This window comes from Rhipicephalus sanguineus, chromosome 2 (genome assembly GCF_013339695.2).
Source record: "Rhipicephalus sanguineus isolate Rsan-2018 chromosome 2, BIME_Rsan_1.4, whole genome shotgun sequence".
Taxonomy (NCBI): Eukaryota; Metazoa; Arthropoda; class Arachnida; order Ixodida; family Ixodidae; genus Rhipicephalus; species Rhipicephalus sanguineus.
In genome coordinates, this window is record NC_051177.1 from 57,239,266 (window position 1) to 57,258,229 (window position 18,964).

At 43.9% G+C, this 18,964-nt stretch overlaps 1 protein-coding gene across 1 annotated transcript in view; it reads right to left on the bottom strand.

Annotated features, from left to right (window-relative positions):
- Positions 1–1,082: 1,082 nt before the first annotated feature.
- The window catches only part of LOC119383012 (septin-2), a 34,832-nt gene continuing 16,950 nt past the window's right edge, over positions 1,083–18,964 (bottom strand). The window contains exons 9-11 of the mRNA XM_037650971.2: positions 15,185–15,396; positions 14,287–14,376; positions 1,083–7,297 (exon numbers count right to left, since the gene is read on the bottom strand). Coding sequence (XP_037506899.1) covers positions 7,118–7,297; positions 14,287–14,376; positions 15,185–15,396 — 482 coding nt within the window. The 3' untranslated portion in view covers positions 1,083–7,117. The remainder of the gene's footprint in view (positions 7,298–14,286; positions 14,377–15,184; positions 15,397–18,964) is intronic.

Below are 18,964 nucleotides of genomic sequence, written 5' to 3' on the forward strand. Positions count from 1 at the left end.
CTAATTACTACCTTACCTATGGCATAACTTATTCCACTATGCCAGAAGCACCATCATGGAGGAATGCAAAAAGCATTGCTTTGTCCTATTTTCACACTGATGTTAAAGGGGTCATGAAGCACCCCTTGAGCTTGTTGAAAAAACACATCCTGCGGAAAGCTGACATGGCTATGAACTGCTCAGCCAAATATTGCAGTCGTGCGCGCCGCGTAAAGGCTACACGCGGAACGCAAAGTTGCTGTTTTCTCAGGCGCCCTCTTTTCAAACAGAGGCCGGTTCTCACTCTCGTCGGTGGGCGGGGCGTCTGCCGATTGACGTCGCGATCTGCATCGCCGCGTCGCAAAAGACATAGCATCCTCATTGGTCGATAGCCGACATAAATCGAGAGCGGCGTTCGGATCAGATGTGCTTCTTGCCACGGGGTGCCGCCACTTGCCGGCTCCGCACTTCAGTACACGGTAGCCGCGCTCGCGCACGCGAATCACAGCGGGAGAGAGATCGCGTTTCATGACGCGCGCTGACGTAACTTCTTTCCCCCGTGCCATCCCTCCCCATGTAGCTTCCAGTGCGCTCGTCGGCACGAGAAAAGAGAGAAAGCGCTGAGAGCGTGCGCCCAAACCCCGTAACTCCGCTCATTCTTGACAGATTCGAGAAATTTTTGCGGCAATCGATTCGGGAGGCAGTAAACTCCGATACTGAGGCCATTAGATTATTACTTGGGAAAGTGATTCATGACCCCTTTAAGTAATAAAAAAATCCGTAAACAGGAGGTGGGAGCTCGAGACGACGTTTCGACAAGTGGACTTGTCTTCTTCAAGGCTGAAGTTCTAGCCTTGAAGAAGACAAGTCCACTTGTCGAAACGTCGGCTCGAGCACCCACCCCCTTTTTAAGGATTTTTTCATCGCAAGCTTCCATCTTCCACTTCCTGCCGTTTTTTTATGTTAAGTAAGAGATACGTAGCTTAGGGTTCTTCTGTATGAAACTTCATTTCTTTGTGGCAGCGGTGCTATAGTGAAAAAAAGGCATGCACCAAGGCTTAGCACTCTGGTGCCTTGAACTGATACAAAATCCTTTATGAGAGTTCCTTTAATAGCACAGTTTATACAGTGACTAGGTATGAAGCACACAGGATGACACAGACCACAAGGACCAAGGACACTTAAGATCTGCGAGATAAATGCAAGCAGAGTTCTAGGCTTTTAGGTCTGAGGTTATACAGCTGGAGGTTTTCCTTTGTTCTGTACAAAAGTAAATATGTCAGTGTACCACTCACACTCATGGTAGCAACACACCACCTTAAGGGAATGTCAAGGGAGATGGAAAACAGTTTGTGAGCAATCTCCAGGTCATGTTTATAAAAGCATGAAGTAGGGTAATTCATTGTATTAATAAGCAGACATGAAAAAAAAAACTACCTTTGTTAAGGAACTTCTCTGGTATATGTTAAACGGTACATCGTCTTAGTCCCGTGTTTGGCAAAACACCGAAAAACTGTCAGGTCACTGTAAACTGTGAACCAATGGCTTTTTTCAGCAGGTACCACTTGTTAGACTGATACAGGACAAATTACAGAATATTCAAGAACACAATATAAACATTAATTGGGCAGCAAGAGAAAAAAAATAAAAAAAAACGTCAGAAACCACTGAGAAGACACCCCTGAATCATGCTTTTTAAAGCATGTATACAACATATAATTTTGCGAGCAATTATGAAAACACATGTGCACTTCAACTGAGGCTGCAAGGTTGTCTTCCCTTCATATCTATTCATAGACACAGAGGAGCTGCAAAACCACCCACAAAAGGCTTGCAACCTCTGGAAATGCAGATTTCATGTGTAGTAGGGAAACGTTCTATCAAAGACGTGCACTAAGTAGACTACACTCAAAGCTTGATATAATGAGCACAGATACAACATATTATCGACTATAACGAAGGAAATGAAGAATGGCCTTGGTAATAGATACAGTGGTTCGAATATAGTACGCTTATAAAGTATTTTCGGATATAGCGAAGTTATTTTCGTGTCAAACGCAACTTTGTTACAATGAGGTTTAAGTGTATCCAGATTAACCAGGATGGCCACATGCAAAATACAGGACACCACAAGTGCATGTCCTGTCTTTGCCTACGCTAGTCCGATGCTACAATCTACTCAACACAGATCACAACAAGGAAGGAGCGGTCGATCAATCACTTTACAGGATATTTTTCCCTTCGTGCAATGAACATGAAGCTCAACTGAATTAATAGAGACTAAGTCGTTCAATGTGTTCAACTATACTACGTGGAACGATTCAAAGTGGAGGAGTGCAGATCCCCTTCTGCAAGGCTGGCCAATCTATGAACAATGAGGTCAAGAACTAGAGAAAGTTGAGCTATTTGGTAGGGGTTGATCGTGTCTGCCTGCTCACCTTACTTTCTTATACAATGACATCAAGGTCATCAGTGAAAATAAGTTTAAATGTGCCACAGCTCTTCAGCGTGCTGGGGCAATATTCTCTGGCGGTCAGTTCAGAACATACTTCCACTTTTGTGAAACCAGTGTCAATTGTCATCTACGTTCAGTAGAATCCAAGGCAATGTGTTAGAACAGCGTGCTTAGCATTGCACTATGAACACTGTTGCCCCTAGACGCTGACTCAGCCAGCACTAGTCTCATGAAAGAGTCTTCGAAAGTTATCACCTGACGATACAGCCTCGATTTCATTGCCAAGCTGACATTTGGGCTGGTGAGGTCTCTTACAATAGTGACACCCAGCACTGAGGAAAGTCATTAGTGTGTGTTTAACTATCAGTTACTGATGTGTCCCTTAGCAAAGCACACTACTGCGACAAGTAGCAAATGGACTTTGGCTCCAGCACTTATGTCTTTCCCACAGTGCACCAGTGAAGCTCTGGAATCACCACTAACGTACTGTTCTAAATGCCCTGAACTAAGGTAAATATATAGCCAAAGGCACAGGACATGGTAAAAATGTACATCAAGACGAGAATGCTGCCCCCTCTAAAGTGGGCAACATGACAAAATTGTAATTAGTACAAATATGTGTAGACAGTGTTTAATAATTGGCCATTCCAATGCCTTGCAGACGCAAATCTGCAGAACAAATCTCTTTCCGTTACTTTGCCAACATTAAGCACATGAACTATCAGTAAGCTTTACCATTCATTTTCAACTCGCATCGGTAGCCATGTTTCACACGACACAAATCGCACTTGTCTTTCTTACATCCGCCAAAGAATGCAGCTGAGAACGCCAGCCCAACACAGTTTTGGTCACAACCGTGCTGAGCAGCAAACGAGCCTGAACATCACGACCGGTATCACATCACAAGCGTTAAATAAATTCATGAGTCAAAGTATAAAGCAAACTGCACCTATTTCTCCCATTACAAACAGTGCAGTAATTTTGCCACCAGCACCTTTTTCATATGGTATGACAAAGAGGTAACCAATGCTACCTAACAACATTCACACTGACATCTCCGCAATTAATACACCTTGACTCTGTCGGCAACATGGCATAGTAGGTTGATTTATCGCAGTATAGACTTTTCTGCAAAAAAATTTTACATCAGAGTTCACCTACAAGGCACACCATTCCCTGTAAAGCTTGAAGACCACATTTTGTTCTCTACAGTATTCTGAGTAAAAACAAAAATTAGTGCAGTTCGCATTTGACAAGTGTTTTTTTAAACCTTAATGAAACATGTTTTCAAAACACTTCAACTGATTATTTCTGCCAAACGATTCAAATGGACAACAATTAAGCTACAACATAATATATGGAAGTATATGATGCAAGAACCTGTTCTTTAGATAAAATGATAGAACACAACATCTCTGCTTCTCTAAAGTAAAAGCATAGTTAACAAGGCTGGCATAAAGTAACAATTCCTTTCTATCGATTCTATTTCTTTGTTACCATCCACTGCTTACAACTGGCCAATTTTGATTATAACATAGGTAGGAGTGCCTGTCAGACCACTGACGAATCACAAACGAGAAAAGGTTTCGATGAGACTGTTACATTATCTTTGTTCAATATTCATTTTGGTATACACTCAAACCTCAATATAATGAACACGGATACAACGAATTATCGGTTATAACGAAGTAAATGAAGAATGGTCTTCTTACACATACAGTGTTACAAATATATGTTTATAACGAATTTTTGGATACAACGAACTTATTTTCGAGTCAGATGCTTATAGTTCTTCTCTCTTATAGATCTGCTTATAAGATCTGCTTATAGTTACCACAAAGGAACATTTACATTCTACCACGGTAGAGTGCATCCGCATTTCAAGGCATCTTTATCCTAATGATTGTTAGAAGATCTCAAAAGAAAATCACTAGGTGCACAATTGTTTTAACCTCTTTTGTCTCAGCTTCCCCCCCTCCAATAACAGAATAGTATGTGGGCAAGTACTTCTTCACCAACACACCTCATTACATTAGAATGAAGTACTATCTCTCTGAAGCGATTTTGACCATTGGCTCCTTCAATGTCAGAAAAATGCCACTGTCACAGGGAAGTGTGGTGGGCAAGAGTGCTTAATAACCTGACTATATGCACAAACATAGTATCTCCTGTGGTGAAAGAACCACACAGTAGTACAGCTGAACTCCTTTATAAGAGGCACCGATGTAACAGAGAATTTGGTATAAGAGACACCAGTGTGCCTACATCGAAACAGAGGTTGATCTGAAAATGAGAACATGGTACCCTGCTTATAAGAGACACCTCATATATGGGACAAGAACTGCTCCCCCAAGTGTGTCTCTTATAAAGGGTTCAACTGTATAAACTTAAGTAAGACACTATGCACCTCTTGTCCATATAAAACAAAACAGTTACTGGGAACTATCCTAATATAAAACATACAAACAAGGAAACACCCGTGGTGGAATGATACTACAAATGAAGTAGTGCAATGGCAAGTCTTTGCTACATTAAATTAACTCGGCAGTTGCCAGCCTGCCAAAGTGCAAGTCAGCAATCTACGCAGCCATACGAACTTATTACATCAGAGCGACTTCCATGCGTCGTGAGAACCTTAAGTAGCGATAAGTAGAGCATCTTTTACCATGGTAGAGAGAACATAGCATGATTTAACTTGCACGGACACTGAAAAGTGAAACGGTGCACTGCAAGACTGCACTACCACTACATTTTCTTCAATGCTGCGAATTAAAAAAGTAGTACACGAGACAATACACATGCTATGTCCACAACAGAGAAAAAAAAGGCAGTTGTAAATAAAATTCATTTTGATCTGAAAACACTCACGTTCACCTCAGTTTCCTTGCAAGCTACAGTACACATGAGCTCTTGGATGCTTGCTGCATTTGTCCAAACCATGGCACCACCATGCCAGCACAGGTAAATAATTTCTTTGAGAACATGGAACAAAGTACTCACACAAATAAAGCTAACACAAGAAAATTCATTATGTGTTCATTAAACTACATTATTTCTGCTTTTCTGGAAAGAAAATCACTCATAAGCACAAGCTGCAGAGATGCAAGATACACCATACAAGCAACAGTTCGCAAAGTCTGCTAGAGCTGAGGAAGCTCTTGACTTTTGAAACAAGTTCACAATCGACAAGGTGCAAAAAACAAAAGCTTAGGGAAAAAAAGCTATGAAATAAGTTAGTAGGAAATACACATAAGATTTCTGTTGATTTGGCACTGGTGCTTTCCACCCACACCTTCTGTTCAAACATGCTTCTTGAACTTTCTAGGGTAGGCACAATTAATTAATTTTGACATCAAATTAACACATGACAACATTTACTAAAATGATAAAAATAAATGAGAAAGAATGCGCAGTCTGCCACTTGGCCTGCATCATCTTGAAAAGTAGCACCAGAGCCGATATGGTTCAATTGCCAGCTTAACATGGCTACAAAAGAATGAACATACTATATAAGGAGACGACATTTTGGCTGGGTGTTCTCACCGGCCCACCTACAAGGATGATTTTACTTGGCGCAACTGAATTCCTGCACCATACCTTGTTGGCATATTCTTTTCGAAAGATCAACTTTAGCAAACTTTATCAACCAGAGCACACTGAAGGCAAGAGTTCCCAACAGTACCAATTTGGGATATGGCCAGTTTGACATAATAGAAACTCGGGCGGCGGATGCTGCATTTCCACAAGCATGGATATTTCATTTCATGTTTATACACTGCAAGGAGACGACGAAGAACGCATACGTATTTACATTTTTCAAAAGAACAAAGTTCAAAGCCCTTTACTTTCCTTTGGATCTGTGTGATGATGTATATAAAAGGAACATGAAGCAATTCATTTGTGCATTTGCGACTATCTCTCACCTCCCCTAGTTACTTGTCTGTGTGCTAGAATGAATGGCTGCTGCTGAAAAAGTCACAAGCTTCGGTTAATAAAGTAAATACGTTGCAGTTTGTGCATTTAGAAAAAGATGCTCACAAGTATGGCTGTACACCCTCACTAAAGAAGAAAAGAACTTTCGGAGGTTGTAAAGCCTTTATTGGTAGCAGCTTGTTTCAAGTTCTCAATGACTGCTACTTACACTATACCAGTAAGCAACTAATTCCTAACATTGTTGACCTTTTCAAACCATTCACTCTCCACACTAAGTCAGACCAAAGTGTGCCTTCGCTGATCTTTCAACCTGTTAACAGTATCTCAGAACAAGACATGCCATTCTATTAAAGTAGTTGCATTGACAAGATGCAGCACGGGCCACATCGTCCAGAGAAAAGAGGGGCACCTGAGGACGCTTTGACAACAATATCAGAGTCAGTTGTAAGACCTCCCTCCCCTAGATGCGACGTTCTGGACGAGACGGACTTGCCGAGGTTCACTTCAAAGAAGCCGCATTTACAAAAGAGCCGCACCCACCGCGTTGTAACTTCGCACTCGAGAGAAACAGCAAGCGAGGACACTTGGCCACACTACCAAGGCCTGCCAGCAGCCGCAGCCATAACTTACCCTCTGCTTGACACAGTGGCGAGTGGAACAAAGAGGACGCCCCAGAGTTGCGTCGATAACCCCCAGTTCCCGTGGTGACAAGCAGAGTGGTGTGATGTGCCAGCCTGGAGTAAGCAGACATCACTTCTTCTTGCTCTTGCCCAGGGTGAGCGTGTGAGAGGAGTGGCTCTGCACTTGCTGCACCAGGGCTTTCTTGTCGTTGAGCTGCCGAATTTCGTCCTCGAGTCGCTTGCGCTCATCTTCCAGCTTGCGTTTCTCCTCGGCGTGCTGTTTCTTCAATGCGTCAAACTTGGCATGCAGCTGGGAAAGAGAAAGTTTTCGTTGGGACTTTTAGCAGAAGCAAGATATCTGAAATCAGATTTGTTGTTTAGAGAGCTAAACAAAATTTGAATTCTTTGTTCCTGTAAACAAACGCGATATCAAAGCTTTCAGTATAGCGATTGGTATGTGCAACTGCTCGAGATCATGTTGTGTCGCTGCGAAACAGGCCGCTAAAATTAAGGTTGGCTCTAATGCAAATGTTCAGGTCCAAATTAAGTCGGTACGACACTTAGCGAAGGCGTTAGGAACAAAAGTATGTTCATTACAGTAGACTCTCGATAAGTGAAATTTGGGGGACTTCAGGATTTTGTCTGAATTACCAGAAGCTCTCATAAATACGATTTGGGGCAACATAACAACTAGAGTTGTGATGTTTCTCAGTGCCGCAGCACAGACAGCTCTGCATGTTTTCCAGTAATGTTTTTAGGCATCAGCGATCATACTGGTACTCGTAATTATGTATACAATGCGTGCACGTATGTGTAATCAAAGGGCAAAATGTGTTGTGTCCAATGCCAGCTCATAGCCTCTTCCCAGTCTTAGGACACTTTTTCGCATGACAACAGTGTATTGTGGCAAAAGTGACTTTAAAACACATTCAGTACGCTGTAAACCAATGTCTGAACATCTCGGTATTGTTTTTTTTTCTCCTCATTCAGTATGCGATTGTTGGTGCGTGCAGTTTGGCCATTTTGTAGGCAAGCAATCAGCTTTATTTGCGATTGTTATTGACATAAAAAGTTGAATGTCCAGCTAGAAGCAACTTAGGCAGGAAATATTTTGAGGCATGGACGAGCAAAAAGTTTGAATTAACCAAATTTGTGCGACACGGCAGTTTGAATTAAATGGCTTCAAAATACAGCATAGACCGCTTATAACGTAAGTCGCCGGAGTCGCGAATATCCGCACTATAACCAAAACAACATTTTTGAAAGGTTGCACGTGTACAAAACATGACCAACAGGCAGGCGCGCGATTCCGACTATCACGGCATGCGACTGGGGCGTAAGTTTGCATCTGCTTACATTTGAAAATGTTGAACTGTTAGCGTCCGCGGACCTGCGGTGCCGACATAACGAACGCGGAAAAAATGCGCCGTCACGGGAAGTCGCCGCGGTAACACACTGCGCGTCCGCGATGTCGAAAACGGTGGCGACCACAAACCACCACTCGAGTGTTTCACACGCACGCCCACGTTTTCGTAAAAGATGTAAGTCACCCCTTCTAAATGCAATAATTGCAAAATGTTTCATTGACACGGCACCAAACCGCAACTTCTGTAGTCCGCGGCCGCCGACATGGCAGCTAGCGCTCGTTAGGCCTAGCGTGCGCGTTGCAACTTGGCATGCCACCGCGAGAAGCTTGCCCTAGGCAACACGGAGATCGGGAGTAGAAGAGATCGCACTCGCGAGCTAAACTGAGAGCATCACGCGTGAAACGAAGTTTCGGTTCGCGATCGGGAGAACAGCCGCGGCAACTATCCTGAAAAAGTCTTTCAAGCTTGTAAGTCCGCCTGTTGGTGGCAAAGGCGAAAGCTCAATCGCGTCTCAAAGCATTGTTACTTGCGGGGGAATCGAGGTTGCACGCGCGATATCTGCTCTCTACGACGAAGCAACGACGAAGCGCGCATGTCAAGCGGCTGAAGGGGGCAAAGGCTTCTCCGTCGGCCGCGCAACCGCTCCCCCTCCTCACACCACGCACCTGCGCCGGGCTGCTGTCCCCCACAGCCATCCCTTTTTTTTTTCTCCCCCCCGCTCCTTGTTCATTCGTTCCGCGACCCCTCCTCCTTTGTAATGCCGTCGCCGCTCTCTCCCCCGCCGCCGGATCTCCGCTGAGAAGCACGCTCGCACCCTCGCATCTCTGAGAATGTTCCGGCAGCCGCATTATAACCGGTCTTTCATCTCGGGGGTCTGCACAATAAGCGGTATGCGTATACATGGAGTTCTATGGGAGAGTAAACGGGAGTCAGAAAAAACCGCATTATAGCCGGTACTGCACTGTAAGCGGTTACGTTATAAGTGGTCTGAGCTGTACAATGAAAACCTAGCAGGCCAACTAAATCTAAGATTTGTTTGAATTAACCAAACGTTTATCAGAATTATCAGAGTTCAAATTATTGAGAGTCTATTGTACTTAGCCCTTAATTGTCGCAGCTACATCCGTGAGGGCTGTACATCATCATCTGATGCGCAGCCAGGTATGACATTGACCGAAAAAACGAGCGACACCACAGGGTGATTGCACATCACCCTGTGTTGTCTCTCGTTTTTCCTGTCCGTATCATAGCTGGCAGTGCATCACAAGATGAACATGTACCAACTAGCCCCTGTTGCAGCCTTACTGACTGTACATCAGTTCCATGTGAAGATGCTGCTATTGTAGTGGAGACCACTTATTTGGCACATATCTCAAACAGTAATTGTGGCATATATCTCAAACAGAAACTCAGAAACGATGCATTTTACTCAGTACAGCAGAGCTAGAAACTAGATAAAAGTATGTAATCAAACATCCCGATTGATTCCCAACACTTCATGTGCCACAAAAAATTTGGAGTAAAAAATAGCCTGGCTCGACTAATTACAAAGGCCCCAAATGCCGTATTTGTACACACAAGCAGCCTCAGGGCAATCTCTACCCAACAATTCAATCAGTGACCTCAGGCACTGCAATCAACAAACTTACTTTTACAACTACCCTGTGCCGCCATCATTGTCCTAGTAGTAGTAGTAGTAGTACAGTTAAACCTGCCTATAACGAACCTCCTTACAACAAATTCCTCAATAGTACGAAGTTTTTAAATGCGAAGCATTTCTTAGCGAACTTCTGCGACTTTGAGCGTATCTATCTATCTATCTATCTATCTATCTATCTATCTATCTATCTATCTATCTATCTATCTATCTATCTCTATCTATCTATCTATCTATCTATCTATCTATCTATCTATCTATCTATCTATCTATCTATCTATCTATCTATCTATCTATCTATCTATCTATCTATCTATCTATCTATCTATCTATCTATCTATCTATCTATCTATCTATCTATCTATCTATCTATCTATCTATCTATCATCTATCTATCTATCTATCTATCTATCTATTACTATCTATCTATCTATCTATCTATCTATCTATCTATCTATCTATCTATCTATCTATCTATCTATCTATCTATCTATCTATCTATCTATCTATCTATCTATCTATCTATCTATCTAATCTATCTATCTATCTATCTATCTTCTATCTATCATCTCTATCTTCTATCTAGCTATCTATCTATCTATCTATCTATCTAGCTACTATCTATCTATCTATCTATCTATCTATCTATCTAGCTATCTATCTATCTATCTATCTATCTAGCTATCTATCTATCTAGCTATCTATCTATCTATCTATCTATCTATCTATCTACTATCTATCTATCTATCTATCTATCTATCTAGCTATCGATCTATCTATCTATCTATCTATCTATCTATCTATCTATCTAGCTATCTATCTATCTATCATCTATCTATCTATCTATCTATCTATCTATCTAGCTATCGATCTATCTATCTACTATCTATCTATCTAGCTATCTTCTATCGATCTATCTAGCTACTAGCTATCTATCTATCTATCGATCTATCTATCTATCTATCTATCTATCTATCTATCTATCTATCTATCTATCTATCTATCTATCTATCTATCTATCTATCTATCTATCTATCTCTATCTATCTAGCCGCCTACGACTTTGGGCTCTCCTGGTCGCTTGGTTAATCGAATGTACACCAAAATTGGTATGGCGTAACATGACTGTATGACGAACATAAGTGACAAGTCATAACATGAAAATCATGACACGCATGTCATGTACAGCATGATTTACGTGCCAAGCTCATGGTGCGCTGGCGGCCGTTTCGCTAGCTTGATACACACCAAACTTGGTATCTTGCGACGTGACTGTGTGACGAACATAAATGACACGAGTTAACATGAAAATCATGACACGGATGTCATGTACAGCATGACTTACGTGCCACACTCATGGTGCGCTGGTGGCCGTTTCGCTAGCTTGATCTACCCCGAAATTGGTATTGCGTGACGTGACTGTGTGACGAACATAAATAACACCCGAGTTAACATGAAAATCATGACACGCATGTCATGTACAGCATGACTTACGTGCCACGCTCATGGTGCACTGGCGGCCGTTTCGCTAGCTTTATATACACCAAAATTGGTATCTTGCGACGTGACTGTGTAACGAACACAAATAACGCGAGTTAACATGAAAATCATGACACGCATGTCATGTACAGCATGACTTACGTGCCACGCTCATGGTGCGCTAGCGGCCGTTTCGCTAGCTCGATCTACCCCGAAATTGGTATTGCGCGACGTGACTGTGTGACGAACATAAAAACACGAGTTAACATGAAACTCATGACACGCATGTCATGTACAGCATGACTTACGTGCCACGCTCATGGGGCCCTGGCGGCCGTTTCGCTAGCTCGATCTACCCCGAAATTGGTATTGCGCGACGTGACTGTGTGACGAACATAAAAACACGAGTTAACATGAAACTCATGACACGCATGTCATGTACAGCATGACTTACGTGCCACGCTCATGGGGCCCTGGCGGCCGTTTCGCTAGCTCGATCTACCCCGAAATTGGTATTGCGCGACGTGACTGTGTGACGAACATAAAAACACGAGTTAACATGAAACTCATGACACGCATGTCATGTACAGCATGACTTACGTGCCACGCTCATGGGGCCCTGGCGGCCGTTTCGCTAGCTTGATCTATCCTGAAATTGGTATTGGGCGGCGTGACTGTGTGACGAACATAAAAACACGAGTTAATATTAAAATCATGACACGCATGTCATGTACAGCATGACTTACGTGCCACGCTCATGGTGCGCTGGCTGCCGTTTCGCTAGCTTGATCTACCCCGAAATTGGTATTGCGCGACGTGACTGTGTGACGAACATAAAAACACGAGTTAACATGACAATCATGACACGCATGTCATGTACAGCATGACTTACGTGCCACGCTACTGGTGCGCTGGCGGCCGTTTCGCTAGCTTGATATACACCGAAATTGGTATCTTGCGACGTGATTGTGTGACGAACATAAACAACACGAGTTAACATGATACTCATGACACACATGTCATGTACAGCATGACTTACGTGCCACACTCATGGTGCGCTGGCGGCCGTTTCGCTAGCTTGATCTACCCCGAAGTTAGTATTGAGCGACGTTACTGTGTGACGCACATAAATTATAGGAGTTAACATGAAAACCATGACACGCATTTTCCTCAATGACACACAAGACGATGTATGCAGCTCTTTGCTGGCTGCTTCGCATTACATCGATTCCCACAATGCGTGGGATCTTCCAGCTTTTCTATTCGCCACCGTTACTACATAGAAGCACATGTATTTGTGACCTCTATGTAACAAAGTGGCAGTGGGAGACGCCCTTGATATAACGAATTTTCGCTGCTGACAACCTACAGATTTTGTCCCAAATTTTGTCATTTTGGCACGAGCAGGAGCCGCATGCATCTTCTGCGGTTGCTGCCCCGCCGACTGAGAGGCCAGAGCGAGCGCTCGTTTGAGCGTGGGGCTGTGTGCGAGGCAGGCAGGCAGGTAGGTGCCGACGCAGCGCACATGCCCTCCCCCCTTCAAACCTCATGCAGCTGCTCGCAGGTTAACCACTCTGAACGCGCCGGCTTTCTTTAAAAGGAAAAAAAAAAAAAGAAAGCAGGAAAATTGGCTTTTCCATTGGCAGCGCCACTCTTCAGTTGTTGCAGTAGTCTCTGAACTGCACTTCGGTAACGTGACACCAGATGACGCCACTGAAAAAATTCTTGTTCCGTGTTGTTACGCTTTGAGTTCGCGCCGCATGTGGAGTTCGCTCATTCGTTTTCGACGCCGGGTGCGTGTGCGTGGTTTTACTGCACACGCACTGTGTAGCCCCTGACGGCGTGCAGCTCTTGAGATTTTTTTAATGCCAACAACCTTGTTGTCACTACCTAGGAGATGTCAGATTGGGCGCTGGTGGAAACTGTCCACAACCACCATGACAACGACAGGTCTTCGGGGGTCGACTTGTCACTGTCGTCACACGCTTTGCCATCTTGAGCCGCGCCACGGGTTCGCGAGACCGTGGCCTCCGATGTTGGCTCATTGCCGGAGTGAATCTCTGAGGCCAGGGCTAGACGATGACGGAGCAGCGTTGCATTAATGTCCTATGAACGTTCAGTATTGCCATCCCTCACAAACATACAATAGAGCTAAATATGCAGTTTTTTTATGCTAAATAAATGTTTTGTGTGCGCTCTGCCTTCCATTCGCCTTGTGTTTAATTTGTGCGTTTCTTTTCCGAATTTTCGTGCTGAAACTGGCTATACCAAAAACCTGTTTAAACCAATTTTTGGGGGGAATTTGTCAATTTCGTTATATGCAGGTTTAACTGTAGTAGTAGCAGTCACGCGGGTCACATAACCAGAAGGGGGGAGTGAATAAAGATGATGATGCTAGATATAATGATGATAATGCATGTGATCTCGCTAGACAATCACGCTTGTGCTCTACCAGCTTTGCTGTCCAAGGTTTGCACGGCGTGTAACTGGCTGAATTTTTTAGCCGATATTGTCAACAAATGTAATAAAACCTGAAGAAAATGCAGCATGTAACACTTTTTAGTTGTGAAATTGTTTGCAGGTAATTTGCTGGAGAAGCTCCACTCTTCTTGAATACGTTTTGGCAGCTTCCCAAACTCTTAGATGGCAATGGAAATAATCGGGAAGTGGGAGTTGGTACCAGTTTTGAAACCTGGAAACCCCATCAAATTAAAGATGGCTGAGTACACAGACTGGTATGCTTGGCATGCAATCGAGCAGCACAAAAGCTTGCAGGTGCCACGCGTGGAAGCCATACCTCCTTTTCAGCTTCCTTGAGCTCGGCCTCTTTGTCCTTGACTCGAACCACAAACATCTGGCGCATCTCATCCTCCTTCCGCTGCAGCTCCTACAGAGATGAACAACAAAGTGTGCAATGCTGCTGCAAACTCCTCGGAAAGTGGGGATAAGATTGTACAGAAATGAGCACTTGGGAAGTCCGGATTTGAACATGCAACCTTCAGGCCAGCCGCACAGATATTGAATAGGGTATCGAATGCCTAGCATATGAGTCATTGCCACTTTTAAGCATTTTGGAATCATTTGAATACAAAGGTTTGGCTGAAGGCATGATGAAATATGGTTTCTGAAATATGTTCAACTTGGGAAAACTTCCATTTCCTTCTCTTTATAATAAACTTGCAGCAATCACCCTCCTTAGCCAGAGTGGCTGCGTATGTTTTAAATGAATGCTCATCAGATAGCAGCAGGGGAGACGCTGGCAGGGGGCACAGGGGCAGCTGCCCCCTAGAGATTTTCGTCTGCTTGTGTGCCCAAGAGCAAACATATCCAAAACACAGCGCATAAGTACCCGGCCTCCCTGCCCCCCTGAAGAAGCTCCCTTGTCATGGGTGCCACACCCAGTAACAAAATCCTGGCGTCACCCCTGGATAACTGTGAGTCGCCCATTAGCAGTTCAGGCCACATCACATTACATTTTAACGCACAGACCTTAAATACACGCTCAGGTGCAACACTTGTTTTGGTTTCACGTTAAAACTTCTAAAATGCTCTCTATGATAACCCTTTTTCAGAGTGCCAGCCTCACGAGCAGCCCTGCCTGGTGGCATTGCCAGACTTCCACATTTGCTAAACTTGCTGCAAAAACAATTCCTGTGCAGATGGGTGGAACTCAAGGTAGTATTCACAGAACTCACACTGAGGTGCTCCTGCCGCTTCTGTTCATAGGTCTCTTGAAAGCTGACTGGCTTGTTGTCAGTGCCGACATCCGAGAAGCCCATCTGCTCCAACCGCATGCGCCGGTACAGCTCATAGTGGCGTGTGTGCGTCTGCTCCCTCAAGTCTTCCATGTTTGTCCGTAGAAGCATCTCCCGAAGCTTCACGAAGTCACAGTGGTTCTCATTCTCCACTGCAACAAAAAATCACAGTCCTCATTTGGATGAGCATGCATAAGCAGCGCGTTGCCACTCAATCCTTAACGCATTCCTGTCTGCAGGGAAATAGGCCGTTCTGGGTACTGTAGTAAACAATTTTTCTACTGCCACACAAAATTATTTATACTATAACATATCATACGTGTTTGCAGAACAAGGAATGCACTTTCAAATGATATTAAATTTAAGCAAACATTTCTAAACAATGTTACAGAAAAAGACTAATAGGAAAATTTTTAACAAAAACGCCAACATTCTGTAAAAACATCAATGCTACTTTGCACCAAATGAACATAAAAAATTTTCAAGATATACATTTTGACAAAAAATGTCATATCCAATATCCCTGCAAATGTAAACATTCTATCTGCAGACATTTAGATACAAAAGAAAATGTTAGCCCTACCGGCTATGGTGCCATCGCGCAATGGAGTTACGTGATGCGGTGAAGCACAGGTTTGCGCAGCATGTCCCGCAGAAAGCATGCGTTTTCTCTTTACTTTTCGCTCAAGAGCATGCTTCCATGCATATTTATCAGTTGTGTTGCACATTTCGGCAATTATTTCTCAGGTAAAGAACAGCATGAAGAAATCGACAGCTCCGACGAAACGCCGTGCGGCACTACGGAGCGCAATGCCGAGATTCACTCCGAGTGGTCTTCTCGCGCTGAACTCCACTCGTTGAGCATCTGCCAACAAGTGGTCCCGCCCAAACAATGTTTACACCTTGCAGATAAGAACTCTGACCTTTAGAACAGGCCGGATGTCATTAGAATGGAGCGCGGCAGCGACGACTCGGTTCAGAGATAAAAACGAAGCTTATGACGGATACCTGTTGAGGTTCCGTGGCTGCTTGATATACTTTCACTATTTGTGCAGAAGTCATATGAGTTAAAATCATGTGTAGAGTGTGCGCTGCTACCATCACCAAAAAATTCTGACTCGGACTCGTCTCAGACTCAGGAAGGTGGGCGCGATGTCAATGCCACATTTGAACCTATGAGCGCTCGGCCCTATCGATTTAAGTAGCACCTCAAAGCTCCCTCCGTGGCGGAAAAAGTAAACAGAAAAAGCAAAACCACAAAAAAGAGTTCCTGTTTTACATGATGGATGATGCCAGTTGTCCTTAAAGGGACACTAAAGGCAAATAACAACTTATGTCACAGTGAAAGCCCAATGTATGACAACTTCTAAAACGGCAATATTATCAACAGCAGTGCCCTACTTAACGAGAAATTAAGCTAAATGTATCACATGATGAGCGCCACGGGTGGGACATTTTCGAAGCGATCCCGATGACGTATGGAAGTCGGCCTACAATAAATCACTAGTAATCAAACTAGCAGCAGTAAAAAAAAGAACCTTCCGAGCATCAAAAGACGTAATAAAATGCTGTTTGTTCGTTCCCGTTTGATTCATGGAAAAAAGAACCTCCGTGGCGTTGCCATATGGGGAACGGCGCGCGTGGTTCCAAGGTTCCGTTTTCGCCGAACTGCGCCTCGCCCGGCGCCCTGCTTCGCTCACGCGGTCACGTCTCAGTGGTAGTTTCGGGATCGCGTACTGCCGCATGTGTTTTGCGCGCTCGTGAAAGTCGCTCTGACCGAAAGTTCGATGATGCCGCATGCATGTGATATTGCCGGATGCCCGAATGGTGCACAACGCCAGTGCTGCAGCAAGGAAACCTGTGTGTCTTTTCACTGGGTGCCGCGTAATGAACCCTTACGCTCGAAGTGGCTTAGCGTCATGCCATTGCGTCAGTGTGCTGAACAGTCAAAACCTCTGCATGTGTGCTCACTGCGGGACTGCGGGACTGCGGCAAGCTTCGATGGCTTCGATGGCCGTTGTTGCTACTGTGGGTACCGCTACTTCCGCTCTGCTGCTACTAGTGTCGGCGGCCGCGCAGTAAAAGCGGACAACTTTGGGCACGGACGCAGTGACGTATTAAAGTCGTATTTTCAGGCGGGAGATTTGAAGCGCGCTAACGCGATGCGGACCACTAAAAATGTGATTTTATTTCAAAATAAGCACTTCCTTGGCATAAAAGTAGCACTACGGGGTTTCTGTACCGCTATTTCAACAATCAACGTCGACTTAATATTTGCCTTTAGTGTCCCTTTAAGCGTCGTGGCAAAACTTGATGTTGAAAACCGTGGATAGCGGGCTATCAATAGCCGGGTATAGGTGCGGACAGGAAAGCGTTAAAGGGGCTGTCTTACACTTTTCAAGCCTTTATAATAACAATTGTTGGAGTTTAACATCCAAAAACCATGATGTGATTATGAGAGACGCCATAGTGGAGGGCTCCGGAAATATTAACCACCTGGGGTTCTATAACGCGCACCTAAATCTAAGTACACGGGCCTCTAGCATTTCCGACTCTTATCGAAAATGCGGCCGCCGCGGCCAGGATTTGATCCTGCGACCTGCGGGCAGTAGTCGAGCCCCTTAACCACTAGACCCAAGCCTTCGCCTTTAGTTTTGGGTAATGCAGACTAATAGTGGGAGATGCCTTTAGCATAGGTAAAACATCGATATCAAAACACTTAGTAATTTAATCACACAAAGAAATCAGATCATTCCTGGCACCCAAATCAGCATGTGGTGGTGACCAGGGTTGCCAAGTTTGGCTACTTTGCACCAATTTGGCTACCTTTTTTAGGCCAGTAGCGGCAGAAAAAATGTCTTGGCTACTTGGCTAGTTTCTTGTTGCCTCAATTGGAACCAAATTAGCAATGTATTGTGACGTCGCAGTGGCTGGCGTTCGAGTATGCGGTGTAAAAATTGGTGACCTACGAGTGTTTCCAGCTCCCAAAAGTGAATTTGGCGGTTGCATTACACAAAAGAAAAGACTTTTGAATAAGTGGCTTGAACTCGGGGAGGGGGGGGGGAACTTGCATGGCGCCTCATTTCGCAGGCCACCTATTGGTGAACGCAACTTTAAACTGTAATTGGAACTGAACAGGACAATCAAAAGCACTCCACGTCCAGGAAGCTCTGCACTCATCGACATTAGAAATCAGATATCTGGCGAACTGCTTGTGTCGTTTCTTAGGATTAGGTACGAACTGCGACTCCAGAATATTAACTGCTCGTACTTCGTCACCACGCGGGAAACGATTGTGGGCGTGACTACAATTTGTTTCATAAATGTCATAATAATAATAGTTTTTAGGGTTAAATGTTCCAAAACTACCACTTGATTATGAGAGCTGCCGTAGTGAAGGGCTCCGAAAATTTTGACCATCTGGTGTTCTTTAACGTGCACCTACAATTTATGTTTCAACAACAGCAACTGTGATTTTGAGCACACTCATGCAGTACTCATTTGTATTGTCGCTGGTACTTCTAGCCCTTTTAGGAAAAGTCACTAAGATGTGTGAGGAGAATTTCATTTCTGCAATAGCATAAAAAACTTTCTCATCCTGAACGAAAAGATTGCTAAATTCAACAATTTATGCTTTAATCTCAGAAATTGTGATTTTGAAGAATTTTTGCTGCACTTATTTACACTTCCACCAAAAGGCTCTTGAATTTACTCATTACA